The sequence below is a fragment of the Paramormyrops kingsleyae genome, chromosome 19 (assembly GCF_048594095.1).
Source record: "Paramormyrops kingsleyae isolate MSU_618 chromosome 19, PKINGS_0.4, whole genome shotgun sequence".
NCBI lineage: Eukaryota > Metazoa > Chordata > Actinopteri > Osteoglossiformes > Mormyridae > Paramormyrops > Paramormyrops kingsleyae.
The window spans coordinates 4,211,376-4,226,561 of NC_132815.1; the positions used below are offsets into that span (position 1 = coordinate 4,211,376).

Genomic DNA, 15,186 nt, shown 5'->3' on the forward strand with positions numbered 1-15,186 from the left:
GTACTTCAAGATTAATGAGCTGCCGGCTGCCTCTGCTGTAAGCCCCGGCGGCTGCCTCTGCTGTAAGCCCCGGCGGCTGCCTCTGCTGTAACCCCGGCGGCTGCCTCTGCTGTAAGCCCCGGCGGCTGCCTCTGTACCAAGCTTTCTGCTTGAGCCTGGAGCCCCCTTTCCTGTTGAGGCCCGATGCCCATTTCTGATAGCGAATTATGCGGCCACACAGTTGAGATGCCTTTTTAAGGTGTCATATGTTTATCATACCCTGGGCATTAGCTGCACAAGCAATAACAGGCTACAGTCTGATTGCACGCAGGCTGGATGTTTACTGAGGGTAGAGGCTTTGTAGTCCTGTGTTCAGGCTTAGCAATTAGTGCTCAGTAGGGCTGGGCAATTTTATCAGTTTTAATTTTCAATTATCAACAAGATTTTCAAATCGCAAAGGCTGCAACGTAGGATACGCGTTATACAGTATGTCTGATTCCGGGTTTAAAACTGGCGTGAGGATGGTTTTACCAATTCATGCCATCCTCCGTGTTGACAGTCATTCTTATCTATCAGAAGGTCACGTGCCTCGTGTGCCAAGCTCCCCAAAGAGAGGTGGCCCAAGGCAACTGCGTGTACACCCAGAAACAAGAAACATGCCTGTTTCATGGTCAGAATTGTCTATAGAAAGGTCCTACTATTCGAGGTTCAGGCAGCGTTAGGTGCTATTTTTTATTTTATTTTTATTTACTGGAATTTTTATTTTTATTATTTTAACTTAACACAGTCACAGCTTTTGTGATAATATTGTTTGAGTGTTTTTTGTTAATTTAATATTTAATAATTTGATGATATCTCATGTGGTGATGTTTTATATCTATTACACAACTGGATATTACACTGAAGCTTGACTTAAAAATATATATAGATATATAGCAAATCAAATCGCAGTCACAATATCTGTCCAGAAAATCGCAATTAGATATTTTCCCGAAATCGTTCAGCCCCAGTGCTCAGCCATATGGAGTCGCGTGGGCAGTGCCAGCTCACGGTCGGTGAATGTTTGTCCAGCCCGCAATGACGTGTGACTTGGGTGGTAATTTATTCAGATGCTTCTGTAATGATGTGCTTGACACACAGTTGGGGCCTCTTTTGCATTGAGCCACAATCCACAGTGGGTCAGTGGTGGGGGTGTTGGGGTGTGGGGGTGTTGGGGTGGTCATGTCAGCTGGCATGTGGCTGGTGTTGTGGACTCTAACTTGTCAACCTTGTGGTTTTAAGCTGTTGGGATGCAGCGTAGCAGATCGGCACAAAGCTGAGGAGAGCTGGAAAGGAACAAGAGTGCTGTGTGTGTGTGTGTGTGTGTGTCTGTGTGTCTGTGTGTGTGTGCCTCTGCCCCTGTAGCTCTAGAGGGAAACCCCCTTTCAGTCAAGGACCCATTAAGAAATGCCCCCCGCCACCTGCTCAGCTGACCTAACTGTCATGAGCTGCAGGAAAACTAATTTAAGCTGCCCACGTCCAGCTTTGATGAATGAGCCATCTTAATTTATCAGGCTTTGTTTTAGTTTAATCTCAGGTTTGTGTTGATTTCCATACCAGCACTCTGTCCATGCTGATAGTTTTGTAAAATAGAGGAGTGGAATGGTGATGAAAGACGTGGCCTTGTGACCTGCAGGTTCGAATCCCAAGACGCATGATGTCGTAGTGATCAGATTCCCCCCCCCCCCCCCCAGTTTCTCCAACTGGCTGCTTCCTAACCCTGTTCCAGGTGAGACCAGCCTGCCTTTCTGGTGACAGTTGCTTTGGAGGGGAGGAGTTTGGTTGGAACAGGGCTGACTGAGCTGTTGACCATCCATGTGGTGGAGTGACTGGGCATCTTTCCTTTGTTGGCAAGTGTTTCCCAGTCCGTTCCTTGGAGACTCAGAGTCGGTTCTCGTTTTTGCTCTCTCCCAAGCTCCCGGAAGGCAAAAACCTGGACTGTCTGCGGGTCCCCGAGGACCGGATTGAGAAACACTATCCTAACACCATCCAAACTCTGGGGGGGTGGGGGGCTGCAGCTGTCATGTGGGGCGAGTCCCCTCCACCCCAAACCTCTTGGGCTCAGATGTGTAATTTTGGGTATGTTTGCCAACTGAACACTAGTGTGCTTTGTGTGGGGAGGTGTCCCTGCCTCCCTGCTGATGAAACACACGGCAGCGCCGCTGATGTCAGCCGTCCGAGGGACTGAAATGTGTCACATTTAATTAAAAGGGGCTTAATTGGGGGAGCGGTGTCACGGTCTTAACTCTGTTTGCCTTAATGGCGTACATCTGTTGTTCTTTGTGTTTTTCTTTCTTTTTTAAGCAGTGCATGGCGATAGAAATAATGAATCCCACGGACATGCTCCTTTTTTAGGCTCTTGTTATGTCTTCTTTGTGGGAACAAATAGTGAGAATATTTTCACATGTATCGCCTCAAATGTAGATTTTTCCCTACCCCAGGCATCAGATCTTTTGTTCTCCACCTTTTCTTTTTGAGTTGTGGGGGGTGGAAGCGTAGAAGTTAGACATCCTGATAAAGGTATGTGTGAGACAGCGAGAGACTGTCAGGTCTTATTGCAATTATACATTTCTGTAATATGTTGGTAGACTGTCATGAACATTGATTGTTAAGTTTTCTCCAACAATCTGAAGTCACTATCGTCAGTGTCGTTAACACTGAATTGTAACAGGCAGCTGTGGTCCTGACACTTCCTGTGAATTTGTCTAAATAGTTTTTCTCCCAGTGAAAGTTGGACAGTAGATTTCAGGCAGATCTTTTGTCAGATGCACCACAGACAGCTCGTTCCTGGTCGCCCATGAGCAGCATCCTTGTCATAATGGATTTACAGCTTTATTTCTGCCCGGGTTGTCACCCTCGGTAATATGGGCGCTTTCAGTTTGGATCTTCAGTGAAAAGGCTCCATTTGCACATTTTAATACATTAGAAAACAACACGATCGCTTGGCATGCTGTTGTATTCCGGCCACGATGTGAGGCTGCAGCTGTCTCCGTCGCTCTCTCCTCGACCTCGTCTGAAGGGGTCTGCCTCGTTAAAGGTGTCCACCTCTCTCTCTCTGTCTCCCTCGCTCACTTTCTGTTTCCTCTGCCACCTTCCTGCGTTCGGCACCTAAGACTTGCATTTAACGTTACCTTCTGAGCCCAGACCACCTTGCTTTAATGGGCTGGGCCCACTGTCTGTATAAACCACGCCACATCAGACAGAAGTTTCCCATCTCGCTCTTTAAAGTATTTGCTGATCTGCTGCCTTGTTTACACAGATGTTTGTCATGCTAGATTTGTTTTTGTTTTGTTTTGGTCCCTCGTTCCAGTAAGACAAACCTCTGGGTTTACATTTGGATTCTTTTATTTCTGTCAAGTTAAACATTACCAGAAATTTGACGTCGCCATTACCCCTGATTGTTGGACAGCCAGTTGTCTTTCCCTTCTGTAACCACTTCTGTCCTTATTTCTGCCTCTTCTCTTTTGGTCTGTCCCTACAGTGTCTGATGCTAATGGTGTTACAAGGGTCTGCTTTTAATTTGGATCAGATCACGGATTCAGATGCTGAATCATTTCTGGCTATATGGCGTCTCTGATGAGGAAAGGCACGACGTAAACACTAATGCAGTTGAACTTATTTCTCAATCACATTGCAACTCTGTACCCAAACATAAAGAGAACCATTTATTTTTAGAATTTCTTCAAGATGTTGTTGCGTGTGTTTGTGGTCATTGTTGTCACCAAATGCTTCTGGGTTTTTTTTAAAACTAATACATAATCTTTTCCTGTAATACTACTGTTAAGCCAAGCAATTTCAATGTAATTCTGTCTACTTTTAACAGATACTGTTTAGAAACTCTCATGTCTGTCTGACTGCTGCCAGGTAGATCATTTGGCCCTGGCTGATGACACAGAAGGAGTATTTTTTTAATTGATTGCAGGATATGAGCTGCTTTATTGAATGCATGCTGTTCGAGGTCACACTTACAGAGCGTAGACGGGCTTCTGGAAACGCCCTGATGGGCTGTGCAGTAGCCATGTGATCACTTGTGCAGAAGAGGTGTGATGATGGCTTTGCTGCTGTGGTTTGCCGCTATACTCCGGCTTCTACCGGATGTGCAGTGAGAAGATCTTGAGGGGGAAGCAGGCTTCAGCATGCCAGGTGGACAGTGGTAGTGGCCCCATGATGCTTGGTGTTCTGCATAACGGTTAACAGCTTAGAGTAAGGCGTAACGCCGTCTGAGCCAGGTCACCCTGCTTGCCCATCTCCTTAAATACTGATGAGGCTAGTACTGACTCAGCTTTAGGCACTGGCAAAGTCAACTCTGCTTCCTCATGTTCCAGCATGGACTGACTCCCCTATCTTAGGCACTGGTGAGGCCTGCCCTGACTCCCCTGTCTTAGGCCCCGGTAAAGCCTGCTCTGACTCCCCTGTCTTAGGCCCCGGTTCAGCCTGCTCTGACTCCCCTGTCTTAGGCCCCGGTTCAGCCTGCTCTGACTCCCCTGTCTTAGGCCCCGGTTCAGCCTGCTCTGACTCCCCTGTCTTAGGCCCCGGTTCAGCCTGCTCTGACTCCCCTGTCTTAGGCCCCGGTTCAGCCTGCTCTGACTCCCCTGTCTTAGGCCCCGGTTCAGCCTGCTCTGACTCCCCTGTCTTAGGCCCCGGTTCAGTCTGCTCTGACTCCCCTGTCTTAGGCCCCGGTTCAGCCTGCTCTGACTCCCCTGTCTTAGGCACCGGTGAGGCCTGCTTCTAAACGTGGGCATGAAGTACTGGGCTTTTTTTTTTCTTCTGTGAGTGCAGCAGCTGGCTCTTGGCTGCTAGCTGAGAAATACAGGCCGCCGCTCGCTACAAACACAGCTCCAGCAGTGAAGGTTACAGGAAGGCTGGGGCGGCTCATCTCTGTCTGCATGGGGGCCGTTTCATCGCTGTGCCAGGAGGCTTTCACTGCAGTCTCATGAATAATGGAAGACACGGTGTATCAGGCTGTACCTTGGCCCCGGAGCGGGGCGTGCTGTGCGTGTGCTGTTATTTACAGCTGTTACCCCACCCCCCAGCTCGCCGTCTGCAGCAGTGGCCTCGTGCTTGGAAATGGCAAGCGCTTCGTCATAGCAAAACACACTCTTAGGAAGCACGCTGTTTATTTTAATCTGAGAGGGAGAACTCTGTAACCCGCAAATGACAGATGTCCATAAGACATGCACCCTGGGAGAAGGCTGGGTTGCCTCCCCCCTGCCTGTAGGGAGGGGTCCCCCCAGTTTACAAGCCACCATACTCTTTTATGTTTCTGCAATTTTTTCAGAAATTGTCGTGTAGCTCTTTGCTAAACGCAGTGTGATCTGCGCACTACTTTGCAAGACACCAATGTGTGTGTGTGTGTGTGTATATGTGTGTGTGTGTGTGTGTGTACGTGTGTGTGCGTGTGTGTGTGCATGCGTGTACGTGTGTGTGTGTGTGTGTGTGCGTGTGTGTGTGCGTGCGTGTGTGTGTGCATGCGTGTACGTGTGTGTGTGTGTGTGTGTGTGTGTGTGTACGTGTGTGTGTGTGTGTGTGTGCGTGCGTGCGTGTGTGTGCGTGTGTAAGTGTGTGTGTGTGTGTGTGTGTGTGTGTGTGTGTAAGTGTGTGTGTGCGTGCGTGCGTGTGTGTGCGTGTGTAAGTGTGTGTGTGTGCGTGTGTAAGTGTGTGTGTGTGTGCGTGTGTAAGTGTGTGTGTGTGTGCGTGTGTAAGTGTGTGTGTGTGTGTGTGTGTGTGTGTGTGTGTGTGTGCGTGTGTGTGTGCGTGTGTGTGTGTGTGTGTGTGTGTGTGTGTGTGTGTGTGTGTGCGTGTGTGTGTGCGTGTGTGTGTGTGTGTGTGTGTGTGTGTGTGTGTGTGTGTTCCGCCCGCTTGCTCGCCATCTCACTGGCCTCTTTGCTGCCACCCTTGACCTTGAGTTACTGTACTGCAGCCGCCGCCCCAACCAGCGTGGAGGAAGCTGAGGAAATCATAGCACCTTGGGAACAATAGCGCCCCCCCACCCCCACCCAACACCGCTTCCTGGACCCCACATTTCAGCTTTCTCTCCTCGGCGCCATGGATGATGGAAATGGTGACGACTTTGCCACGGAGGGTGATGGGAACAGGATGCGTGGGCTGCCGCTCCGCTCTCTCTCTCTCTCTCTCTCTCTCTCTCTCTCACTCTCTCTCACTCACTCACTCACTTCTGGGTTGTGGGCCCCCGCTCAGACCTTATCGGTGGGATTGCAGATGAAGATGGATTGCAGCCCCCCCATCCTTGCAATGAAAAGTCTGAAATGTGATCGTTTTTTTCCAGTAAATGAACTTTTTCTGTACCTGCAAAGTAGTCTGTTCAGAGTCTGTGCCATTATTTAAGGTCTGCTTTGAGAATCGGGCCGAGTTTGAATTGTGTGTTTTAAAATGGTCTTTCACTGAGGCATTAACCAGAATAACAGCAGCAAATGTCTCTGCAGTCCCACTTGTCTCTGCAGTCAACATGCGTGACCTACAAAATCAGCATCCTGACCTGTAATCCTGCTGCTGCTTGACGCAGGGTCCTGAGCTGCTCTGCTCTGTCACCTCAGTCACTCTGCTTGTTTCCAAAGTTTCAGCTGCTATCAAATGTGCCGTTTCTCTCCTCCCCTGACACGTCTTGCGTGAATAAACGTTTGTCATATGCAGGACACACGCGCCACTCGAAGCAGGCCCAAGTTACGGTGGCAGGCAGCACTGTGAGCGTCGATTTCCTGTGGCCTCTGCTTTGCTTTAACGCTGCACTGCTGTGACATAATGGTGTCACTGCCTGTGAGTGCACCCCCCCCCCCCCACATCCCCACCCTTAAGGAACATGAGGTGCAGAGGAATCCCTTTTCTTCCTTCTCTGGATGTCTGTTGGCCTCCAAACATTCCTTTGTGGAGCTCAGCAGGGGCGTGGCTTCCTGTATGTGGGCGTGGCATTTTATATATGGGCGTGGTATTTTATATATGGGTGTGGTATATCATGTGTGGGCGTGGCTTCCTATATATTTGTGCCTTTTGATAGCTGGCTGTGGCTGAGGCCCTACGTCAGTAAGACCATTCAGGACAGAGGTGTCCCTGGCTGCATTGTAGTTAAGGACACAAGCATGCCGCTGGTCATGTGTTGTAAAGGGGACAGGAGCGGTGGGGGTGCGGATGTGCAGTAGCAGCAGGGGGCTCCCTGACGCGCCATGACTGAGAAATAGTGGGTTTTAATCCTCAATGGGGTGGAGGACGCCGCTGTTTGTATCTGGGTGGATGCTACCCTTCAGGAAGCAGAACACCGGGTTTTTGGGGCTGGTCCTGCCCCTGTCCTCTTTTTTTTTTTGTTTTGGGGGGGGGGAGGGTGCAGCAGATTGGGCCAGCCACTGTTTCTTACTGCCCCCCTCCCCACGGACTCATGAATGGAGTTAATTTTGGCTGTTTTAGGGGAGGGATGACCGGAGCGTGAGAGAACGCCAACCATCACTGCCATTATTGTCCTGCTAAGGTTTACGCACCTGGTTCGTTTGAGCCGTGGCCGGCATCACGGCTGCGTAATGGGCACAGGCTCACGCACACGCACATGCACACGCAGACACGCAGCCTCTGTGGCCCTCCGTCACGGCACCGTCGCCTGCATTTCTCCTGCTCTTCATGCAGACGTAGGTGCCATTTGGCACGATGGCCTTTCTCTTTCCTGATGTCTGGATATGAACATTTCTGGCCCTCTGGTGCTTGCGGTTCTTATTGCTGCATGTGGCTGTAAGCCCCCTTTTGCCTTTTTTTTTGTTATCCTTTTCCCTGCTCCGCCCTTCCTCCCTTCCCGGCGCTTCCTTCCTTGCAGTGCTCCTTCCCTCTCCTCTTCGCTCCTCTCCTCCTTCTTCCCCACTCTGCTTTACTCTCTCACTGCCCCACCTCCCTTTACACACACACACACATATATGCAGTAACTGTGCAAAAGTCTTAGGCAGTTAAAAGAGCTATTTATCTGCACATTTGCTCAGAACAAAGAACACAAGTAAACATTAGGATATATGGAAATTAAGAGTAAGACAATAAAAACTAACAGGAATTTCTTCTGTTCTCCCAAAAGTCATAGATCTTGCAGGACACCCTTCAGTTCCCAAACCTCTCCTCAGGGGCATCACAGCCATTTCATGTTTTGGTTAAATTTCACCACCTGCTCAATTAATTCATTTAATTTGTTTTTTTAAAAAAGTCTATGGGGTATTGATTAGCTATACCTAGTGTGCTAGTGATCGAGTCAAAGGGCTCTTTAAAACCGCACCAAGTAAAGTACTTTTGGTGCTTTCATTTTTCCTTTGACTTCCGGTCGGGTACCAGTACCAAAAATGCCAAACTAGCTGGGGTACGTCTTTGGTACTTTGGGTGAGATTTGAAAGGCTTTCTTTGTCGATTGGTTATGCATGCCGCTGAAACACAATACAAACGCCACCTTAAACTTTTCAAAAATCAGAAAATAATGATAAACATGTTCTTATGACTAAATCGCATATACAACAAAAAGATCCGGACGGTATGAAAAGAAATTAAGTTTTTTGTTGAATATACTAATACAGCAGGCATGTGATTTTGTTGTAATAAATATTGGGGTATTTATAAAACAAAAAAGGAGTTGAAGATTTGTTTGCAAGAAATTTAAGTGATTTAAATGGCAAGGATGAAAATGATTATGATTGTCTCAGAGAACACATGCAGCGCTCATGCAGAAGCAGCGGAGGTAAACTTTAAACTGATTTTTAAACATATAACAATCTATGAAAGGAATAATAATTAAATTGCAAAGCTTAAGTTTTTCCCCTATGACAGAGTAACAGTAAAAATATTTTAGCAAAACTTTAACTGCCTGCGCTGTGTCTGTACTGAATTGAAAGTAAGAAAAAGCCTTATTTTAATCTAGCTGAATAGCGATGTTAGAATTGGCATTAATATCGTACATCATCCAAATATACAGAGGTATATTGCATGGTGGCTGTAAACACTGGGGTGATTTTATCAGAGGTTTTGAAACACGTTTGTATTCATATCTTTGTGAGGACCGTCCATTCATTTATATAGGCAAATCCTGAATCCCAACAATGACAACCGTAACCCCGATCACGCCCTAACCTTGACTATAGGTAACCAAACAAAATACCAGACTTTTGGCATTTTTAGTTCTTTGATTGCAGTCACGGATTTTTATAAAACTAAATTTCCCCTTGTGGGGACTGAAAAAATGGTTCCCACAGCATCAAATTTTTATCGCATCGTGGGGACATATGTCTTAATGTAATTTGTACATGACACACACTCCCGCACACACACACACACACACACAAACGCACTCTGTACCAACATTATTCCAGCTTCCTTTGAAGTGTGCTATCCCGACAGCCCCCTCCCCCGCCCCCCCACGCAGAGGGAGCTGACATCCATCAAAGTGGAGGAGGTTAATCAGCCTCCCTGGTCTCTCCATGTCAATAAGTCAGCCCCCTTAACGCCACCCCACCCCCCCGCCTGTGTGCCGGCTGCTGAGGGAATCGCCGTCCGCCTCTGTTCTGCCCCCGCACTGCGTCGCCATCGATTTTGCTCTTTTGGACTGGCGAGTCACGCCTAGTGTCTGCGGCCGTAAGGCACCTCACAAACGCATTGTTATGTTTAACGCTCGATGTGATAAAAACCTGTAGCTTTTTACTTTGTGGGAACATTTTTTCGATCCCTACAAGGATAATCTCAATTTTATAGAAATGTTCGACTGCAATCAAAAAAACTAAAAATGGCAACAATTTTGTAATTTACTTGATTACTTATGGTGAGGTTAGGGCTGGGTATAGGGTTAACTCTCCTGCCCCCTGGTAGGCCATCTTCCATCCACGTAAGGAAAATGGGCCATTCTACTGTTAGACTGCCGACTCCAAGCTGCCCTTGACTGTGCCACATTACGGAATTCCCGCTCTGGTCCGGTTCTGCCCTGGGGATCGGTGCTAACCAAGGCTCTGTCACGGAACAGGTTGGCGGAACCCGGATGCTCGCCTGTTTAGCTAAGGTCCGAGTCGCGCTTTGCTGGATGCGAACACTGCATCTGCGTTTCAGTTTAAACGCATAAAGACCCTGGTTTTCGGACCAGGATTAAGTTATTTCGGAGCGGCCATGGAATGTCAGGTACTGGGAAGAGAGTCGCTCCGCTTTAGTGGTGCCTGGGGATCTTACTAACTCCTTGGACGGGCTGAGACTCTCATTCTTCTCAGTCGACTGTGTCTGAAACGCGCGGCAGTCTGCACGCCGACCCCAGATGCTGCCTCTCCCGCCTCACCTGCTCTCCCACTCCCCCCCTCTCCGTCAGGACGTAGATAATGGGCTGTGTGCAATGCAAGGATAAGGAGGCGGCCAAGCTGACAGACGAGCGGGACGCCAGCATGTCCCAGAGCGCCGGCTACCGATATGGGGTGGACCCCGCCCCCCAGCCCTACCCCGCCTTCGGGGTCACTGCCATCCCCAACTACAACAACTTCAATGTGCTGGACAGCCAGAGGATGACAGTTTTCGGGGGCCTCAGCTCGTCATCGCACACAGGGACCCTGCGCTCTCGCGGCGGGACAGGTAAGCCCGGGCCCGTTTGGGGGAGGGGCGAGCTGTGAGGGTGGAGGGAGGGGCAAGCCATGGGGCGGAGGGAACCCCCGATGGGAGTCGCGGCTTTCTCTCCTGGACCCGCCCGGTGATTTCTGCCCGAAGCGCCTCCGAGCCCACGCTCGCTGAACCTCCTTAACCTCGCATTTCCTCCCCCTGGCATCTCTCTAGCAGCCTTTCTGCTCTGTAATTGTCCCACGACGCCATATAAGTTTGTGAGGGAACAGAGGCAGGGACGTCGTCAGTGACAGCAGGCCAGGGCAGACTGTTCCGGCATGTCGGCGACACTGGATATAAACAGACTGCTTTGTGTTTAGGTCTGCGGTGACCTTTTAGCAGAGCTCTTACATTTGACAGTTTTTGTTATATAAGGGTGCGGGTTCCCCGGTTAACCCGGTATTGGGGGGCCAGAGGAAGGCCCCGCTCGCTCCTGAGGCTCACCCGCACCCCGTCGTGCTTTTACATAATCTCCCTCTTCCAGTTGTTTTCGCGACCGCCAGCCTGCTCGGTGTGACTGTGTGGCTGCCATGGTAACCAGCCACTGGTCTCCATCACGTATAACACCCGGGCACCGCTGCCGTTACCTGGCCACCGACGTCTCGATGTCTCTGCGGCCGCCGGCTGGGTTACCGTCCCTTCAAGGTCCGCCCAACCTGTCACGCCGCAGAGTAGAGCTCTGGGGGTATTCCTCATCTTCAGGAGCTCTCTGTCGATTCCCTTATGCCAGAATAAATCAGCTGCTCAGGATTTTACAGGCGCAGGCAGCCGTATGGGGCTTGGTCATTCATTAAGAGGCTGTAGTCGCTTACAACCCGTAAAATCATGGCCTCATGCTGGAAAGTCTCCTTTGTCAGGGGCTTAGAGGTGGATAACGAGGGCTAGGAGGCTAATGAGGGGCAGCGATGATTGGCCCCGCAGGGCCCGTTAATTAGACAGAGCTCTCAGCGCAGGGTCTGGCTGCAGGCCCCTTCCCCGCGGTGTCAGTCTGCCGTTTGGGTCTGAGACTTGGGAGATCCTGGCTTAGCCAGGTCTTTCTCCACTGCTGCCTTCTCTGTCATGTTACATCTGTTTTGTTTATGACTGAAGAACAGTGTCATGTGACTTTGTTTCCATGAGAACCCAGGCATGTACAAGCTCTGGTTGGTTGCATTATTGGGCCTGAATTCCTGTGCTCCCAAAATGCATCCTGTTGTGCATTCCTGGATTGCATCCCCTGGTTTGTAAGCTAAATTCCTCACATTAAAAGTGAGCAGTCTGCACCGTGTGACATGCAAAATCGACTTGTGCTCAGTCTGGACAGATAAGGTTTATTTTAAGGTCCGTTTGCAACTAATGGTGTGACTGGTGACGGTGCCCCCACTGTGTCCCACAGGTGTGACGCTCTTTGTGGCACTGTACGACTACGAGGCCAGGACCGAGGATGATCTCACCTTCCGGAAAGGGGAGAAGTTCCAGATTCTCAACAGCACGTGAGTGTGGTATTGCAGGATAACCATAGCTGTAACATGACTGTGTGTGTGTGTGTGTGTGTGTGTGTGTGTGTGTGTGTGTTTCTGTGTGTGTGTGTGTGTGTGTGTGTGTGTGTGTTTCTGTGTGTGTGTGTGTTTCTGTCTGTGTGTGTGTCTGTCTGTCTGTGTGTGTGTGCGCACACGCTGCTGTTATGGAGGTGCCAGGGCCTCGTGCTTCACCGAAGAACAAGACGGCCATTGTGTCTTTGCCCTCACACTGCGCGTCTGCATTCGCCGGTCACCGTGCCCACACTGCTCACCGACGGCCTTGCCCCGGCACAGCCGAGAGCGCCTGACTGCTCTTCTCGCTCGTGCTCAGTGCGCCTGGTACCGACTTCTGTTCCCTTCACAGTCTGTGCGGTCCGGGGCCGGATCATTCCGGAGCGAGCTTAAGAAGCGTCCCTCACAGGCTACAGCCGTCACGGTTTCCATTCCGTCACCCCCCCCCCCCCTTTTCATTAAGCTGATCCTCTGTAGCTTTGCAGAGTGATTGACTTTGCTGATTAGGTAGCGTTGTTGTCTGCATATGTGACAGGCATCGTAGTGGATAGCCGTCATCAACCTCATCATCATTGCCATCATCTTCTAACCGATTTTCCTGGCATGGTGGTAGGCTCCTTCTGGGGGATCCCTAGACACTGGTGTGATGTCATTCCTCCAGCAGCCACCCAGTGCGGCGTGCCTGGAACGTCTCCCCTGCCAGCCAATCAGGCGACTCTCTGAAGCAGCAGCAGCTCTGTTTCGAGGTCCCCCCGGATCTCTGCACTCCTCGTCCTGTAGAGAGGCCCCGTTTCGGCACCTTATACTCACGACATTTTTTGTTCAGTCATTACCCACATCTGCTGACCATGACTTGGTGAAGCAAACAGAGTCTCAGGTGCCGTTTGACCGGCATGAACACAAAGCCGAAGCTGAGGAGTTGACCTGCCTTTCATACTCTCACTCCATGTTACTGTCACTCGCAGGCAGGATCCCAAGCTGCCCATCTCTCCCCTCCAATCTCCCCGCCCCCTTGAAAGGATCAGTTCATTCTCCTGCTAGAGAACATCAGAGCTGTGGATTTGGAGCTGCTGATTCTCCTCTTAGGCGTCTCGCACTTGGCATAAAGCTGCTCGGATGCGTCCGAAGGCCCCCTCCCATTTGCCCTGAATGCCTCTTAAGCCTTTCAGCTCCCATCTCCAGCGGTGGATAGTTCAGGTCCAGAGAGTAAAAGTCCAGAACGGGATTTTGTTTCAACCAGGCAGTTGAGTATAAAGAGCCACTGTCCACTGGTTGGTTGAAACAAAATCCCAGTCTGGACTTGTACTCTCTGGACCTGAACTGCCCAGCCTGCCCAGGGCTGCTGCTCTCCTCAGGCACTTCCTGGGGTTTGCGTGCATTTATCATGGCTGCTATGCTCGCTGCTGGATTCTCTTTGGCTGGGATTGGATTTCCAATGCATCCCTGTCTCGGCCTCCCGCTCCTCCACCCTTCCTGTCATCTTTTCATCGATGCGCTTGTCATTCTGACTTTCAGGCACGAGTAACGTGCCCCTCTTAGGGGAATGCGGGGGCACCCGTCTCGTCAGAGGCCAGACGGAGCCGTGGCACTCAGTCACCCACCCATGCCTGTTCGCCCCAGCTACTGGGCCAGGGCTTCCTCTGAATTGGTGCCCCCTACTGGTAAAAAGTGACAGCACACTCCAGGAGCTATGATGAATGGCAGCATTGCATGGGTCTGACGCAGCATCGTGGGGGGGTTAGGATGCTGTATAAAAGGCCTCTCAGGAGGGCAGGCTTAGCCTAGCCTTGTTGGGGTTATTGATGTCATTCGGTTTTGCGATTGGATGGGCAAACAGTTTTCCCACCATTATTTAATGCAAAAACAAAACAGCTGGTTGTTTATTTCTGTTGTTTTTTGGTCACTGCAGAGGTTGGCAGTGATGTGACAGGCTATGGGGTCTGTATGGGAGAGCCATTAAGGTCACATGGTGTGGGGGGCTGTGATTGGTGAGTGAGGAGCCCCAGCATGTCCCCGGGGAGGGGGGGGGGGGACATCCTCTCTCTGTATGTTCCCCTTCACACGCTTCCCTTCAACAGGACGTGTCCCGCACGCAGCTACACAGGAAGGTAGGGGGGGTGCCATGTACGGGGGCCTGCTGTTTCTGTCCCATCGGCGAGGAGCCCTTTCGGCACCACTGGGTTACGCCGTTAGAGCGCCCCCTGCAGGGGGGTGTCGCCATGCTGCTTGGGTACGGCCCCTCGCCTTCCCGCCCGAGGAATCCCTGTCATCCTGCTTCCCTCTGGAAACAAAGGAATCCATGAACATTCCTGTTGCCGCACACAGTCCCCTGATGCTGCTGTTTGTCCGCGTGAACGAAAGGGCCTCCTCCCTTCCTCCTCCCCTCCCCCCCCCCCGCCCCACTCTTCCATACTTCTCCTTTCATAGATAGGGTGTTTTCTTTTTTTGGCCTGCATTTCTACCTCGTCTGCAAGGCAGCAGGCGAGCGGCAGTAAGACAGACAATGGGGGGGGGGGGCAGAGCGAGTGACTAAACAGAGCTACACAGCACTGGGTGGTGTGGACGGGACACAGGGATGCCTGGGGGTGGACAGCATCTGTGTGTGTGTGTGGGTGTGTGTGTGGGTGTGTGCATGTCTGCGTGTGTGTCTCTGAGTGTGTATGTGCATGTCTGTCTGCGTTTTTGCAATTATTACATTGTAGGCAGCAGATTTCCTCACAATGCGATAAAAAACCTTTTTACCTTATGGGGACATTATCTCTGTGATGTAATAGCATAGATTTGACTGCAGGTTAATGGACTGGCCCGTCATGCTCGTTTCCCTCCCCCCCAGTGAAGGTGACTGGTGGGAGGCCCGATCTCTCGCCACCGGCGGAACCGGATACATCCCCAGTAACTACGTGGCTCCAGTGGATTCCATCCAGGCCGAGGAGTGAGTCTCTACGCCAGAACTGGGCGTGGTCCCGCCCCGCTCAGCTCCTGGGCCCCAACCCATCTGTCAAGCTCATGTGGGACCAGCTGAATCCCCCCCCCACCGAAACCTCTGGGTGTGGGGGCTTCA

At 50.8% G+C, this 15,186-nt stretch overlaps 1 protein-coding gene across 6 annotated transcripts in view; it reads left to right on the forward strand.

Annotated features, from left to right (window-relative positions):
• The window catches only part of fynb (FYN proto-oncogene, Src family tyrosine kinase b), a 43,446-nt gene that overhangs the window by 19,524 nt on the left and 8,736 nt on the right, over nt 1-15,186 (forward strand). For 5 of the 6 annotated variants that reach the window (XM_072703207.1, XM_072703208.1, XM_072703210.1 and 2 more), the window contains exons 2-4: nt 10,334-10,590; nt 11,990-12,086; nt 14,959-15,057. In XM_072703207.1, coding sequence (XP_072559308.1) covers nt 10,344-10,590; nt 11,990-12,086; nt 14,959-15,057 — 443 coding nt within the window. In that variant the 5' untranslated portion in view covers nt 10,334-10,343. Of the gene's footprint in view, nt 1-1,725; nt 1,748-10,333; nt 10,591-11,989; nt 12,087-14,958; nt 15,058-15,186 lie in introns of those variants that run through there. The other variant, XM_072703209.1, reaches the window with a different exon arrangement.